This window comes from Lissotriton vulgaris, chromosome 2_2 (genome assembly GCF_964263255.1).
Source record: "Lissotriton vulgaris chromosome 2_2, aLisVul1.2, whole genome shotgun sequence".
In the NCBI taxonomy this organism is placed as follows: domain Eukaryota; kingdom Metazoa; phylum Chordata; class Amphibia; order Caudata; family Salamandridae; genus Lissotriton; species Lissotriton vulgaris.
The window spans coordinates 54,799,213-54,817,563 of NC_141688.1; the positions used below are offsets into that span (position 1 = coordinate 54,799,213).

Below are 18,351 nucleotides of genomic sequence, written 5' to 3' on the forward strand. Positions count from 1 at the left end.
ACATATGCACAGTTGTATGGTCTGCCCTGGTTTATGCCAGGGCATGGTTTGGGGCAGTAGCCATAGTAGTATTTTGAATATGCAGTCAGTGCTTTCATCACATTAGTTACTCCATATTCCTCTGTTATGCTAGGCCAGGACATTCCTTGCACTTCTTCACAATTGTGCGCGACTGTTTCATTTACTGTAAGGGTAAGTTTAGGATTTGGAGGTAGGCAGTGGTAAGGGGTGGTAGTGGTAAAGGAAGGTTAGGAGTAAAGAACAAAAGGGGTGTGTGTTCCCCCAAAGAGACAAAATATCTATGTACATATATAAATAAAGTCTGGCGTCTCCTTCAATGTATGCATATCAGCAGTGAAGATAATAATTTGTTATTGCATCTTTCCCCCTTTAGTTGAGGAGAAATGGGATCAGTCTCCCACCTCATGATGCACTGACAGCAGTCCTACCTGATTACCACCTCCTGTACCACAAGTCACCTCGTGAAAGAAGGGAGCAGGCTCCTGGGCACATCCAGCCTACAGACAACACCCAGAATGAAGACTTCCATCCGCAGCCATCTCTCCTCGAGACCGGGGAACTCGACTACCTGGGCAGGTAAGCTATAACACCCTAAACAACAGAGATCTTTTCAACTGTTCGCACAAGGGCCTAACCTTACAGAGCCACCCGCCCTGGCGGAACATCCGAATCAAAGGACTAAACATTGGCTGTTGATTTTTGAACGAATAATTCAATACTGTTGCTGCCAGATTCATTCCAAGACATGCTATTGCTATGCTTTTTAGAAACATGGACTTGCTGTGCTCATGCTCTCTCAGGTCCATGTATACTCTTGGAGAACTTTCAAACTATGACAATACAGTGGCGCGTATTTCTCAAACCATGGAAATGTAGTCAGAATGTGCTCATCCTTTGGTGGATGGGCGGTGCACGGGCTCTGGCAGAACCACACAGAAGGTTATTGGCATTTTGTCTAAATAATAGCAATGTTGTTGACATATTGTGGAATCATAAAGATTTTTTTGACACGAGCTGGTGGAAAGATGAATATGCAAAGGCAATGTTTGCTGAGTTATGAGATGCTGTTAGCTCGCTCAGTCAGAACCATGGAGATGCTCTGGCCATGCTACTAGTACCATGTGCATCTTCTCGATATGTATTAAACCATTTTTATGATATAAGCATGCTTTTAGAGTCGAAGGAGGAGCTTCTTAGCATCAGAACAATGGTGATTAATAATTCTGAAGGTACTGCCTGGATGACCACATGGAAATGCTGCAAGCTTATTTATTTTTTCCAATTTCTTTTTAAAGTTTTATATGGCGCGAGAATTACCCCTTGGGAAATAGGAGCGCTTTACAACTTGGCAATCATGAAAGGTACAGGAAGTAGTAACAGTACACCAACAGATCAACTTACAATCAGAACAGTCAAATATGAACAAGCGTGTCCTAGTGTGACTGGGAGGCTGGGAATCGAGGCCAGAACTTTCTTCGTCAGTATTCTTTTTATGGAATCTCTGTGGCCTGAGCAGTAAGGTGCTGGCACCTCTAGAAGATCTGGAGCCACCAGAGAGCTCCTGTTTTTTTGCGAGGTATATTGCGGTGTTGAAATGTAAAGCTTTGTGGGTCATGCATGCAAATTTTAATTGTATCCTTGCTTCATACGGGAGCAAATTTTGTGATTTATGCTCAAGCGTGCTATGATTGTTTCGTTTAGAACCTGTGATGAGCAGCAGAGTTGAGAGAGACCTTTAGTGGGGGGGGGGGGGGGGGGGGGGGGGGGGGGGTGTTAGATCTGGGAAGGTCACGGAGGGTTGAGCTTCCATAATCCAGCTTAGAGATCACTAGGGCTTGCACCGCAGCCTCGAAGCCATTGCGGGGTAGAAAAGGTTTTATTTTCTAAAAGATGCTCAATTGGAAGTTTGCTCCTTTGGTGAGAGCACTGATCTGCATGCTCAAACGCTTATCTAGCGTCATTCCCAATGAGCTCATGGAATCAAAGCTGTTAGTTGATTCATCCATTCCCTGATGGCGGATGACTGTTTGGATGGGGCGATTAAGAGGAATTCTGTTTTGAGAGCGTTTAATTTCAGGTGATTATGGGTCAGTCAACTTTGGGTTTTCTGTATAGCTGAGTTGAGGGACCTGATGTCCTCCGGGGAGGAGACTTTCAGGTACAGTTGGGTGTCATCGGCATACATAGGAATGAATGTATTATATGCTTTTGGCATACACTTATAGAGAAGAATATGTTGTCACCATGCTCTAAGAACCGGGGAGATGCACTCTCTGAGCCGTAGAGAAATAGTGAGCATGCAGTTTCAGAAAGTAGGGGCATGCTGTGGCGCTGCTCCTTTAGAACCAGGACTGTTGCCTTGTTTTTAGCAGTGGGAAGATGTTGTGAGCAGCCTGTTAGAGATGCAGTAGACAAGCTGGTAGAAACATTGTGATACCATTGTCATGTTTGTAGAGTTGTAGAGATGCTATAGAGAAGCTGTTCGAAACATTAAGACACCACCATCATCATGTTTTTGGTACTGTGGTGATGTATTAGGCAGGATGTTAAAAACACTGAGATGCCATCATCATATTCTTAAATATACATCAAAAGTACCTCCCCCACCATGGATTAGTGTTTTCCTTCAGAAAACGCGTAGCCCTTATGCATACTGTGGGGCAATTAAGGCCTCTGTTTTCTTTCTTGTCATGCTTCCACTCCTCACTATATGCCTCTACTTACTCTATTGTGTTCCTGGTCTTTTAGGTACATCAATATGTATAACCCTTATTCTGAATTTGACATGAATACATACACAACCAATATATATACTAAGACATAAAACAATTATTGATTTGTCGTTAATTCTTTTTATCAGCTTATTCCTTGTGTAAAGTTGTGTAACAAAGTGAAAACATATTATCATCTAACATTTTTAAGATACAAATATGATATAATTTATATACCTATTTTACACAATCACTTACATATATTGTGCCTTTACAGACATAACTCTTTAAAATATGTGTCCAAAAGGAAATTCACAAACCATAAATTTGGGGATTCAATATGCTCCCTCGGACATTTGATCCTCAAGGTATCATGTGGCTTTGTATGGTCGGGGTAAAGATAACAGGTATTACACCCCAGTTAGATTTAGAAGATATGAATTTACTGTCTGGTAAAAACCTTGAGATGTCATTATGTTCTCAGCACTGCAGCGAGGTACTTGACAGGCTGGTAGAAACATTGACATGTCACCATGTTCTTAGTACTGCAGATATGTAGTTGACAGGGTGGTAGAAACATTGAGACGCCCTCATCATGTTCTTAGGACTGAAGAAATGCTGTGGGTAGGCTGGTAGAAACATAGAGCCTCCCTGATGGTATTCTGAGCGCTGAAGGCAGGCTGATAAAAACATTGAGATGTCATAGTGTTCTTAGCACTTCAGAGATGTAGTTGATAGGCTGGTAGAAACGTTGAGATCCTATTGGGTTCTTAGCACTGAAGAGATGCTAGGCAGCCTGGTAGAAACATTGAGATGCCCTCATGGTGTTCTTAGCACTGCAGAGTTGCTGTGGACACGCTCTTACAAACATTGAGATGCTATTGTGCACTTAGCACTGCAGAGATGTAGTTGACAGGCTGGTAGAAACATTGAGAGGTCATCATCGTTTTCTGAGTGCTGAAGAGTTGCAGTATTTACAACAAGGGGTGGTGAGGGACAGAGTCTCTGAATTAAACAGAATACTCTCACCCAGTCAAGAGATCAGGGCTAGATCCAACACCGTTTTTTAGCTCACTGCACCATCCCAGTTTCAGAACCTGGCTGTATGCAAATTAGTCTGTTCCCGTCCCAGTGCATGATGGGAACAGGGCAAACCAAACTACAAAAGCCAATTCTTACACTGGGAAGGAAACAAGCTACCGGGGACCGGTTTCTGGCATTTCAGCCTCTTCGGCCCGGCTTGCTTGAATCCTGATGGTGCAATGAGCAAGGGACTCACATCTGAGTATACCCTTCCACGCTTAGGGTGGACAAAAATATTTACAACAAGGGGTGGTGAGGGACAGAGTCTCTGAATTAAACAGAATACTCTCACCCAGTCAAGAGATCAGGGCTAGATCCAACACCGTTTTTTAGCTCACTGCACCATCCCAGTTTCAGAACCTGGCTGTATGCAAATTAGTCTGTTCCCATCCCAGTGCATGATGGGAACAGGGCAAACCAAACTACAAAAGCCAATTCTTACACTGGGAAGGAAACAAGCTACCGGGGACCGGTTTCTGGCATTTCAGCCTCTTCGGCCCGGCTTGCTTGAATCCTGATGGTGCAATGAGCAAGGGACTCACATCTGAGTATACCCTTCCACGCTTAGGGTGGACAAAAATATTTACAACAAGGGGTGGTGAGGGACAGAGTCTCTGAATTAAACAGAATACTCTCACCCAGTCAAGAGATCAGGGCTAGATCCAACACCGTTTTTTAGCTCACTGCACCATCCCAGTTTCAGAACCTGGCTGTATGCAAATTAGTCTGTTCCCGTCCCAGTGCATGATGGGAACAGGGCAAACCAAACTACAAAAGCCAATTCTTACACTGGGAAGGAAACAAGCTACCGGGGACCGGTTTCTGGCATTTCAGCCTCTTCGGCCCGGCTTGCTTGAATCCTGATGGTGCAATGAGCAAGGGACTCACATCTGAGTATACCCTTCCACGCTTAGGGATACAAATATGATATAATTTATATACCTATTTTACACAATCACTTACATATATTGTGCCTTTACAGACATAACTCTTTAAAATATGTGTCCAAAAGGAAATTCACAAACCATAAATTTGGGGATTCAATATGCTCCCTCGGACATTTGATCCTCAAGGTATCATGTGGCTTTGTATGGTCGGGGTAAAGATAACAGGTATTACACCCCAGTTAGATTTAGAAGATATGAATTTACTGTCTGGTAAAAGCCTTGAGATGTCATTATGTTCTCAGCACTGCAGCGAGGTACTTGACAGGCTGGTAGAAACATTGACATGTCACCATGTTCTTAGTACTGCAGATATGTAGTTGACAGGGTGGTAGAAACATTGAGACGCACTCATCATGTTCTTAGGACTGAAGAAATGCTGTGGGTAGGCTGGTAGAAACATAGAGCCTCCCTGATGGTATTCTGAGCGCTGAAGGCAGGCTGATAAAAACATTGAGATGTCATAGTGTTCTTAGCACTTCAGAGATGTAGTTGATAGGCTGGTAGAAACGTTGAGATCCTATTGGGTTCTTAGCACTGAAGAGATGCTAGGCAGCCTGGTAGAAACATTGAGATGCCCTCATGGTGTTCTTAGCACTGCAGAGTTGCTGTGGACACGCTCTTACAAACATTGAGATGCTATTGTGCACTTAGCACTGCAGAGATGTAGTTGACAGGCTGGTAGAAACATTGAGAGGTCATCATCGTTTTCTGAGTGCTGAAGAGTTGCAGTAGGCAGGCTGGTAGAAACATTGAGATGCTATTGTGTTCTTAGCATTGCAGAGATGTAGTTGACAGGTTGGTAGAAACATTGAGAGGTCATCATGTTTTTAGCACTGAAGAGATACTGTAGGCTAGCTGGTAGAAACATTGAGCTGCCCTCATCATGTTCTTAGCACTGCAGAGTTACGGTAGACACGCTCTTAGAAAAGTTTATATGTCAGCGTGTTCTTAGAACTGCAGGGTTGCTGTAGGCAGGCTGCTAGAAACATTTAGATGCCTTCATCGTTTTCTGAGTGCTGAAGAGTTGCAGTAGGCAGGCTGGTAGAAACATTGAGATGTCACTGTGTTCTTAGCACTAAAGAGATGTGGTTGATAGACCGATTGAAACATTGCGATGCCTTCATCGTGTTCTGAGTGCTGAAGAGTTGCTGTAGGCAGGCTGGTAGAAACATTGAAATGCCCTCATGGTGTTCTTAACACTGCAGAGTTGCTGTGGACACGCTCTTAGAAACATTGAGATGCTATTGTGTTCTTAGCATTGCAGAGATGTAGTTGACAGGCTGGTAGAAACATTGAGACACTATTGTGTTCTTAGCATTGCAGAGATGTAGTTGACAGGCTGGTAGAAACATTGAGACACTATTGTGTTCTTAGCATTGCAGAGATGTAGTTGACAGACTGGTAGAAACATAGAGATGCTATTGTGCAGTTAGCACTGCTGAGATGTAGTTGATAGGTTGGTAGAAACCTTGAGATGCTATTGTGTTCTTAGCATTGCATAGATGTAGTTGACAGGCTGGTAGAAACATTGAGATGCCATCAACATGTTCTTAGCACTGCAGAGTTGCTATGGACACGCTCTTAGAAACATTGAGATGTCAGCTTGTTCTTAGAACTGCAGAGTTGCTGTAGGCAGGCTGGTAGAAACATTAAGATATCACGTGTTCTTAGCACTAAATAGATGCTGTAGGCAGGCTAGTAGAAACATTGAGATGTCACTATGTTCTTAGTGATAGGGAAATACTGGCACCCTCCCAGGAGCAAATGAATGAAACTCACCAGACATAGCAGGTTTGCTCAGAAACAGAGTGACATTTATTTATTGGTACCAAAAGCATGCATCATTGCTAATTAGCAAGGAAGAAGTCAGATCTGCCACCTTAGGGGCTCTCAGACCGCTTCTTCCCAGAGTGACAGATTTCTAGGTGCTGTATACCTAAAGTAATGCCATGTCAGCAGAACTAGAATAAGGCACCAAACCAAGTATGGGTGACATGGATTTGCATGGTCTGCACCATGCAAAACAGCCTGATATGGGCAGACCAGAAAGGCAGGCTCTGCACTGTGTAAGAAACTTGCACAAACAGAATAAGAAATATCATGTAGTCAGGACAAGCAAGGTAACCTGTAAGGGGGTACAGAATAGCTTGTTGAAGCTTGTCCAGTCAAGATCAGATAGGAAGCCCTTTTGAGCTCCAGGCCTCATGTTAATGTGATCTTATCTAAGTAGGATATCTTTTGAAGCGCATACACATGAATTTATATGGATATTCATATTTATTGTACAACACTTAGCACTGCAGAGATGTGGTTGATAGGCTGGTAGAAACATTGAGATGTCCTCATCCTGTTCTTACAACTGCAGAGATGCTGTAGGCAGGCTGGTAGAAACATTAAGATGTCATTCGTAGCACTGCAGAGATGCTGCAGGAAGGCCGGTAGAAACAATGAAATGCCATTGTGTTCGCTACCACTGTGAAGTTGCTGTAGGCAGGCTGCTAGAAACATTGAGATGCAGTCTCAGCACTGTGGAGATGCTGTGGGACTGCTAGCCTGTATTGCATTTCTTATGTATCGCTCACATGGCCTTGGCAGTGGGAGCAGCCATCAAATTCCAGACTCGGTTACTGTAACAGTCTCTATACAGCAGTTCCCGCCTTTCAAGTGAACCACCTGAACAGATAATCCCTTCTGTGGGTTCCTGTTAAGGGATATCTTGGGTTGCCTGATTTAAATTAAATGGAAAAATAATCTGTCTCATTAAATATTCACTCATTCACTCGTTCATTCTGTCTTAGCGCTTTTAGCATGTGTTTGGCACAGCTGCCTTGCTCTTAACTTTATGTAGTTGCTGTGTTCATGCTGTTTCACGCTATACTCCTTTCCCTCTCAAAGTTTATTTTTTCTCCTCCGTTGTGCTAGCACTGAACCAGATCTTAAATTCCCTGACTGTGAAATAGTGCAATTCATTTCTAATTAAAAGTGATCAAATTGTTATTGGCACCAATTTGTTACCTCTTGTTCCTGAATTAAATATACCCGGGGATCTCCTTTTGGGTGCAGAAGTATCCTCTGAGTAAAAAAACATTGTATGTCTTGTTATTGATTCTGTTAACAATATCCATTTCATAACTGCTAAGAAGCAATATCTGTCATATTGCTTCTGTCTGGCATGCTTGTGCTGTCATTGCTAATTCATCATCTACAGCACTTTAAATCAATAAGGTTTATTAATTTTGGTTTTCATGGACAAAATGTGAGTGATAAACTCATATACAGTGAGGGTTACTCAAATTAATGTTTTACTTTTATTAATAATTGAGTTTTTCCACCACTCAAAAACAAAATACATGCTTCATGCTTCCTAGAAATTCTGGGCTTTTCATATTGTTTGTTAAAAAACTGGTATATGGCATATATTCATCTCTTCTGAAGAGCATAAATTTATGTGCATTGAACATCCCATATTGCCCTCCCTGTACCTTATACCAAAAATCCATAAAGCTGTCACACCTATACCCGGGAGACCCATAGTGTCTGCCATTGGAAGTGTAGGGGAAAAGGTGGGAGAATACATCGACTATTTTCTCCAGGACTTTGTCAAGGAACTTCCTAGTTTTGTGAAGGACACCAGTGACTTTATCAAAAAAATTGAAAACATCATTTGGAACTCAGACATGTGGCTCATCACCCTCGATGTGGAAGCGCTGTATACCAGCATTAACCATCAACAAGGACTTTTGGCCGTACAACATTTCTTAGGCCAGCGCCCCATTGAGCTATACGAGCACAACAAGGTCATCATCAAGCTAATGGACTGGTGCCTTCACCACAATTTCTTTTCCTTTGGCAAAGACATATTTAGACAGCTTCGTGGTGTGGCAATGGGGGCCTGCTTCTCTCCCAGCTACGCGTGTTTACACGTGGGCTGGTGGGAGGAGCAGGTCCTCATGACTCGCCACAAGGCCTGGATGGATACCCATGTTATTAGATTCTTACGCTATATTGACGACATTTTTATAGCATGGCAGGGCACTAAGGCGGAAGCGATTGAATTTATAAATGACATCAACCAAAACAATCTCAACCTTAATTTTACCGCCCATGTGGAAAAACATCGAATTCAATTTCTGGATGTAGAAGTGTACATAGAAAATAATAAGGTCAACACCACCTTACATAGAAAAACGACAGCGGGCAATGCCACTCTGCATTGTACTAGTATGCACCCTAGACACACCATTTCAGGCATTCCTTACGGAGAAATGTTGAGACTTAAAAGAATATGCAGCTCCAATGCTGATTTTGAATCATGCTTAAAAGACCTCAAATCTCGCCTTAAAGCTAGAGGTTATTCAGAAGCACTGTTGGAAAAAGCCTATCAAAAATCTCTATCTCGCTCCAGAGAAAGCCTGTTTCCTGAGAACATCACTGAAACCGAGAACACTACCACCAGTGGGCCTCTAGATACCGGCCCCCGTATGGTCACTACTTTCAGTAGAGAGGAAAAGAAAATCAGGGCCATTTTGAACAAAAATTGGCCAATAGTCTTAAGTGACCATATTCTCAATCCAGTGTTACCCCCTACTCCTCTAGTGTCCTTTAGGAGAGCTAAGACCATGGGTAGCTACTTAGACACCCCTGCTCCAGAGCTAAAAACCAAAGCAGCGTGGCTACGACCTTCCAGGGGGTTTTATAAGTGCTCCAGCTGTCGGGCATGCAAATTTGGCATGTCCACTACCCACTATACTACTCCATTTAGTCCTGAGGACAAACCTATACTGGGCAATTACTCTTGTAAAACTGACTATGCCGTGTACGTTTTGGTATGTTCCTGCGGACTTCGGTACGTAGGAAGTACCAAACTTCAGGTACACATGCGCATATTGCAACACCTACGAGCCATACTCCATAACGATCCGGCTTATCCGGTCGCAAGGCATTTCAACCACACTCACAAAAGAGATCTATCTTGCCTTTCGTATTATGTAATTGGTTCTGTACCTTTGTCCAGGAAAGGTGGCAATAGAGAGCTATTACTCAGGAAGTTAGAATCGAGGTTTATACTTGAGCTGGATACCCGTTGGCCCAACGGGCTTAACAATATTGAAGAACTGCACCACTTTTTAGAATAACATTTTTATTCCTTAGATTCTCTCTTCCAGTCTATAAGTGTAGCCTTATAAGCTCTCTGACATCTCAAGTTAGGTTCCCTATTTGTGATGTCCATCAATCAGGTATATCCATCTCTTACCCTGCCACCCATACCTCCGTCCTCTGGTCAACTATTGATACATAAGTTAGGTTCCCTATTTATGTACCCTGCAATTTGAGTGTATTTCCCCACCATGTCTCATTCATGCAATTCTATTTTTCCTTATTTTTCTTGACTTTGATATTGGTGTGTTGAGTCTTGCACTGTGTATAGCACTTTATATAATTGCTTGTTACACATTGGTTATTTGCTCTGTCCTAATTGATTGTAGATATTGTTATATTTATAAGAAATTTTGATACCAGCTTTTTAACACTATTTTAACACTTTTTCTACACTTTTGATACTTCTTTTAACTTTTGTGACATCGATTGCCTTTATATATTTATGACCTGTTTTTAATTCAGGGCTCTGAATACAGTTATATCTATTGCTTAGGCTTCCGTTGTCCTGGTGGTATTTGAGGCTTAACATATACTTCCATAAGACGTTGTCCATCTTCCGTCGCAATCACTATTTTTGCACTTTATTGTCACATATGCACTTTATTATGGTCTATTTGCTGCTAAAAACTACTTTGCTATATTTTGCACACTTATAATATAGTCCTGATGCCTGTTTGCACTTATTGGATTTCCATTCCCAATATTTATAACAGTCTTTTTCATATTACACGCTATGTATGCTAATCCAATAACGAATTATTCTGTATATATGTGGATTTAACCAGTCATTTCGTGCAATTTGCTAATACTGTTTATTTATTTATCATGGATTTAACCTGATATTTGTTTAAAGTTTAAAGTGTGCTTAAAGAGTAATAATCCCTAAGCAGCGATAGTCTTTCTACACTTATGTTTATCACGTGGTATAGGAAGTTACCACCAGGGGGTGGTAACCTACACAGGTGACATGCATTTAAAAACGGCTTGTGATTGCTTTATTCTTTGCATAGCAGCGTGAGCAAGGGCATCCGTGCCCGAAACGCGTCGCTGATATATGGCTGAGTGAACTGCAAGAAATAAAATACTATTTGCCTGCCAGATCGGTGGTTCGTCTCTTCCTTCCTGTGGTTGGCGTGGAGGCAGTGTCCGCATGCGCAGAGCTGGAGTGAAGGGATCCAGTGTTCTCATATATATATATATATATATAGCTACACAACTCCTGGTACCATACGGTTGTCAGAAGAAAAGACGGGGCCGGCACACTGGTATCCGTTTGTAGAATTTTAATCACCAGAACCCCCTCACCCCTCGCAGACGCGTTTCGCCTTTACAGGCTTCGTCAGTGCAAAAAAAAAAAATATATATATATATATATATATATATATATATATATATATATATATATATATATATATATATAAATTCCAACCGGAAAGTTTGTGCGACGCCTTTCGCACCAAACCCAGTGCGCAGACACAGGTGAATAAATCCACAGCCAGACTTACTAAGGATATTCTTCTTCCTTTATTGCATTTAAAGTGCAGAGGTGCAACACACTGCCAAACAGACGCGTTTCTATATATATATATATCCTACTGGCGGTCGCCAGTAGGTAGTTATAGTTAGGATTTTTTTCAATGCAAAATCTCAAAATTCTATTGTGAATAACTTTGGCACCGGTTGACGAATCTGCCTGAAAAGTTCCTCAAATTTGCCTCGCGGAGCTCCGGTCCTTCCCTGAAAGTTTTGGGGGGATTCGTCAAGCGGGGGACGAGATAAAAGGGGGGTCCCAAAACTTGTTTTCCCCATGTTAATTTCCATAGGGCGGTCAACCTCACTTTTAGACCGAACGGCTGAATGGATTTCCACCAAACTTGGCAAAATTGTAGGGACTGGTAGCCCAATGTGCCTTTGCTATGTCTCAAGATATGTGCTCCAGTGGTTTTTACGAAAATTAACTTTGAAAAAATATATATTGGGCTACATTGGGCTATATATATGTTAGAGGCCAAATGTAGCCCAATGTAGCCCAAAGATGGCCACCAGAGACAAAAAAAACAAATGTTGCCCAAATATCAGCCAGATGTAGCCCAACTATAGCCCAATGACAGAATGTCCCAGAGTGTTCTAAAGAGAAACTAGAGCGCTAACAGTCTTACTTATGACAAAAGTATGGCACACCTGAAGTCATCTTGATTGGAATAAAGTGTTAACACTTAAAACATTTAATTTGCAAAGGAACAAAATGAGGGGGTTCATTTTGCCATAGAAATTATGATTAGTGCTGAAGAAAGAAAAATTAGGGCACATTTTGAGTGACGTCTCAAACCCTCTTATATTTCATTAAAAAAATTCGGATATGCAGTCTCCCAAGATGGCCACCAGAGACAAAAGAGCCCAACTGTAGCCCAAATATCAGCCAGATGTAGCCCAACTATAGCCCAATGACAGAATGTCCCAGAGTGTTCTAAAGAACAACTAGAACGCTAACAGTCTTACTTATGACAAAAGTATGGCACACCTGAAGTCATCTTGATTGGAATAAAGTGGTAACACTTAATACATTTCATTTGAAAAGGAACAAAATGAGGGGTTTCTTTTTGCCATAGAATTTTTTATATATATATATATCTATATCACGCTCCTTGCTTGTTCCAGTTATTGAAAGGCACACGAACACACACAAGGCTTCAAGCATAAGCCTTTAATCACTGGTACAGAAGCGTCTGGCTGCCCACCTTTCACAGTCAGAGTCCCACTGCCTGACGCGTTTCGAAATAACTTCTTCCTCAGAGGCTTGTGTGGAAAATGAAAAGAGCACCAGCTGGTTCAAACACTCCCTTTTTCCCTTTTTCCTTTTTTCCTCTGCATGATAGCACGCCCCCTGATTGGGCTGTTCTGAATGAATCCTGCGCTGTGCATTGAGGGAAATGTAGTGCCATGTTATTAAGGTGCTCTGTGCAAAATGTTCTGTTGGTTAAAAGACCTTCAGATAGGTCCCGGCAGCTGGCGCTTCCTGATCCAAAGTGAAGTGCCCCACATGTGAGGACCGGCTGATGACAACCCACGTGGCCCCCAGGTTCTCGGGGTGGTGCACTTTCGACGGCCCAGCAGCCGCCTATAAATCACGCTCCTTGCTTGTTCCAGTTATTGAAAGGCACACGAACACACACAAGGCTTCAAGCATAAGCCTTTAATCACTGGTACAGAAGCGTCTGGCTGCCCACCTTTCACAGTCAGAGTCCCACTGCCTGACGCGTTTCGAAATAACTTCTTCCTCAGAGGCTTGTGTGGAAAATGAAAAGAGCACCAGCTGGTTCAAACACTCCCTTTTTCCTCTGCATGATAGCACGCCCCCTGATTGGGCTGTTCTGAATGAATCCTGCGCTGTGCATTGAGGGAAATGTAGTGCCATGTTATTAAGGTGCTCTGTGCAAAATGTTCTGTTGGTTAAAAGACCTTCAGATAGGTCCCGGCAGCTGGCGCTTCCTGATCCAAAGTGAAGTGCCCCACATGTGAGGACCGGCTGATGACAACCCCCGTGGCCCCCAGGTTCTCGGGGTGGTGCACTTTCGACGGCCCAGCAGCCGCCTATAAATCACGCTCCTTGCTTGTTCCAGTTATTGAAAGGCACACGAACACACACAAGGCTTCAAGCATAAGCCTTTAATCACTGGTACAGAAGCGTCTGGCTGCCCACCTTTCACAGTCAGAGTCCCACTGCCTGACGCGTTTCGAAATAACTTCTTCCTCAGAGGCTTGTGTGGAAAATGAAAAGAGCACCAGCTGGTTCAAACACTCCCTTTTTCCTCTGCATGATAGCACGCCCCCTGATTGGGCTGTTCTGAATGAATCCTGCGCTGTGCATTGAGGGAAATGTAGTGCCATGTTATTAAGGTGCTCTGTGCAAAATGTTCTGTTGGTTAAAAGACCTTCAGATAGGTCCCGGCAGCTGGCGCTTCCTGATCCAAAGTGAAGTGCCCCACATGTGAGGACCGGCTGATGACAACCCCCGTGGCCCCCAGGTTCTCGGGGTGGTGCACTTTCGACGGCCCAGCAGCCGCCTATAAATCACGCTCCTTGCTTGTTCCAGTTATTGAAAGGCACACGAACACACACAAGGCTTCAAGCATAAGCCTTTAATCACTGGTACAGAAGCGTCTGGCTGCCCACCTTTCACAGTCAGAGTCCCACTGCCTGACGCGTTTCGAAATAACTGCCGGGACCTATCTGAAGGTCTTTTAACCAACAGAACATTTTGCACAGAGCACCTTAATAACATGGCACTACATTTCCCTCAATGCACAGCGCAGGATTCATTCAGAACAGCCCAATCAGGGGGCGTGCTATCATGCAGAGGAAAAAGGGAGTGTTTGAACCAGCTGGTGCTCTTTTCATTTTCCACACAAGCCTCTGAGGAAGAAGTTATTTCGAAACGCGTCAGGCAGTGGGACTCTGACTGTGAAAGGTGGGCAGCCAGACGCTTCTGTACCAGTGATTAAAGGCTTATGCTTGAAGCCTTGTGTGTGTTCGTGTGCCTTTCAATAACTGGAACAAGCAAGGAGCGTGATTTATAGGCGGCTGCTGGGCCGTCGAAAGTGCACCACCCCGAGAACCTGGGGGCCACGGGGGTTGTCATCAGCCGGTCCTCACATGTGGGGCACTTCACTTTGGATCAGGAAGCGCCAGCTGCCGGGACCTATCTGAAGGTCTTTTAACCAACAGAACATTTTGCACAGAGCACCTTAATAACATGGCACTACATTTCCCTCAATGCACAGCGCAGGATTCATTCAGAACAGCCCAATCAGGGGGCGTGCTATCATGCAGAGGAAAAAGGGAGTGTTTGAACCAGCTGGTGCTCTTTTCATTTTCCACACAAGCCTCTGAGGAAGAAGTTATTTCGAAACGCGTCAGGCAGTGGGACTCTGACTGTGAAAGGTGGGCAGCCAGACGCTTCTGTACCAGTGATTAAAGGCTTATGCTTGAAGCCTTGTGTGTGTTCGTGTGCCTTTCAATAACTGGAACAAGCAAGGAGCGTGATATATATCTATATATATATATATTCAATGAAAAAACCATAGGTTATAGGCCATATATAGTTAGGAATTAGCATTTACAAAACCTTATTTTACTTTCATAAAACCATTGAAATTCCATATATAGTTAGAAGCGCTAACTATATATCGCGCACCCGCAATCCACTGCTGATGATGTCACATATTACATCATTCATGACATGGTCAGTGACATCACTGATGACATCACTGATGACATCTCAAATGACATCACTGATGACATCACTGATCACAACATCCAGTGATTGTATGTGTCTGTAAAGTTTAAATATGTTTCACATATTGAAGAATGAGTGGATGTATAAGTGTCTGGATGAAGAATTTAGTAGGTGCATGACTGACTGTATGAGTGAGTGATTAAATGTGTCTCACTGAGTACATGGGTTAGTGACTAAACTGTCTTAATTTGTGCATCAGTATGTTTGTTGTTGTGTAAGCTGCTGCATGTGTTGATCAGTAGCTATAAGAGTGGCCATATGGGTTATTGATTGGTTGCCCAAGTATTTGAATGGGAGGCTGAGTGTGTGTGTGGGTGGCTGGGAGGTGCGTGACTCTGTGCATAGATGTGTAAGCAGTTGATTCACTAGGAGTATGAGTTCAAGAGTGCATGTGGAAACAGCTATATGGGCGGTTGACTGTGCATGGGTGTGTTGGTGAGTGAATGGATTTCTCATTGCTACATGTGCAAGTAAGTACGTATGTAAAACACAATACATGTGAGAGTTGAGATATATAAATAACTGAACATAAGAGCCAGTGAATGTGTGAGTGGCTGTATCGATCACTGTGAGCTTGTATCAGGGATTATATAAGAGAGTAAATATGTGTTATTATATGTTTGAATAAGTAAGATGTGTATAACTGTATAGTTGAGGAAATGGAGGTGTGATTGATTCTTTGCATGACTGACTAGGTGTGTGAGTAACTCCATGGATGAGTGACAGTCTGTGAGTGTCTGTTTATACTGAGTGTATGTAAGGTTATATTAGAGTCTGAAGAGGTTCATTGTATTATCACATGAGTGATGTGATCAGTGATGACAAATGAGATGTCATCAGTGATGTCATTTGAGTTGTCATCAGTGATGTCATCAGTGATGTCATTTGAGATGTCATCATTGATGTCATTTGAGTTGTCATCAGTGATGTCATTTGAGATGTCATCAGTGATGTCATCAGTGATGTCACTGACCATGTCATGAATGATGTAATATGTGACATCATCAGCAGTGGATTGCGGGTGCGCGATATATAGTTAGCGCTTCTAACTATATATGGAATTTCAATGGTTTTATGCGAGTAAAATAAGGTTTTGTAAATGCTAATTCCTAACTATATATGGCCTATAACCTATGGTTTTTTCATTGAATTTTCAAGGTTTTGTACATGCAAATTCCTAACTATATATCCACTATAACCTATGGTTTTTTCTGTGAATTTCATTGGTTTTTTAATAGCAAATATGAAAAGCTTTAAAATGTCAAGTACGTGATAGATAAAAACATTTTCGTATTTATGCACGCTGATGTGCTTTGAATGCTGCACCCCCCCCCCCCTCCCCTCTTTTGCCTTAGTAGTACTCTCTCTTTGCAGATACTGAAGGGTAGTTAACGCAGGCCTTTACCCCCGTTGTAATCCGTCGTGCCTCCTTGTCTCTCCATTTGATTGATTGTTGTCCAAGCATTTACTGTTTTAGAATTGGTTCTCTTTGGATCATTCTCTATTTACAAACAAGCACAAAGTCGCAATACTCTGTTTAGTCTTTGCAGATAGTGAAAAATCGTGTAAAAAAATAAAAGTAATCGAGCAAAATCAGTAGGCCACTAATTGGATCTCTTTTTGACCTTGCTAAAATAGAAATATTAGGAACAACCCTTCTTGAGAAATACGAAAATAGTGAGATGAACTGAGCTCCACACCATGAGGGCTGCAAGACAGCTCGGCTCCATCACCCATCCCGCACAAAATAACGACAAACCCTATGCAAATATTAAAAATATAGACAACACACCAGCAAAGAAACAGGGTAAAACATTTTATTAAAAAACTATTTACATAACGTTGGTTTATAAGATGATGTCAGTAGTGGACCGATGTGTGAATAGATCGAAAACAGCACAAGGCTCCAAGATCCGGATAGCAAGCTCCTGGATGTTGGGTGCCATAGTTTAGAGTTCTGAATTTCAGCCTTTTTCAATGCCTGTGCTTTGTTGAATCAAAATGGCGGCTTGACACAAAGCTGACTCAAGCATTGTTACTGATGCTATGCAGACCAAAACTGGTTTTCAGTTTGTACATTTTTCTAGATTTTTCAATCCAAGTTTGGTTGACTTTGTAGAACGATGGCTTCAGATTTTCAACATACGGTGTGGTGGCGCTGACTGGGAGGGGGCGCTTCGCTCCTGCCCCCTCCCCAAGTAAGATTTTCATACATGAAAGTACGTTAATGGTTTTGGTCCCTGAGATGCTTCGATGTCACTACCATTCTCAAATAGCATAAGTTCTGGATGTTGGGTGCCATAGTTAAGAGTTCTGAGCAGTGCTTGTAACACTGTCTGAAGCTTATTTCCACCTACTGCAGCTTCACTATTCTCAAAGTAAGTGAGTGTCGTTTGTGGACCTGACTGCATTAGAAAACAATGTGATATGTTACCTTCCTAAACAGCTTGACGGAGGCCCCTGAGGGGCGGTGTGATGGCCATGGACTCGGAGAAGACGCTTTGCTCCGACACCCTCCCCAAGTCTTATAGCACTGGTGTAGCCTGAGATCGCCCCCGACATAGGCGGCCGGCTCCCGGGGTCCGGCGGAACTTTTTGCCTTTTGATGACTCTTCAATTCTGGACCTTGTCCCACAATCCGTTTGACCTGAAGACAAGCTGTAGTGGGGCGCCCCTTTATAGTTTTAGTTGCCATTCCGCCCGCTTTTGCTACACTGTGCCTCTTCCGCCATTCAGCTGTTTACCGCCCGCTCTTGCGACTACAGCGTCTCGCTCACCATGTAGTTGAGATGCGCCCGCTCTTGCGGTGCAGCGATAGGCGGCTGCCACAGGACTCTCAAAATGGCGGCCGGCTCTTCGGTTTTGGGCCTGGTCCACTAAAATGGCCCTGGGACACCTTGGAACTCGGACGCTTGTCTGCTAGGGCTTGGGTCCCATTCTCGAAAAGCGTCCCCTCAGCCGTGAAGATTCTACAAAAGTCTTGGGGGCCTCCGACTCCCGCAGGCTTCTGGTGGGGAGCGGCTGCCATGATTGCTCGTGGAATGGCCACGACGGAGCTACGAGATGGTAGTGGTCTCATGCTGACGCCAGCTTTAGTCTGAAACATCCAGAAACACTGTAGACTACCAATTCG

At 43.1% G+C, this 18,351-nt stretch overlaps 1 protein-coding gene across 1 annotated transcript in view; it reads left to right on the top strand.

Moving 5' to 3' along the window:
- The window catches only part of CCDC33 (coiled-coil domain containing 33), a 1,028,600-nt gene that overhangs the window by 745,799 nt on the left and 264,450 nt on the right, over window positions 1-18,351 (top strand). Inside the window, exon 13 of the mRNA XM_086959778.1 lies at window positions 395-597. Coding sequence (XP_086815904.1) covers window positions 395-597 — 203 coding nt within the window. The remainder of the gene's footprint in view (window positions 1-394; window positions 598-18,351) is intronic.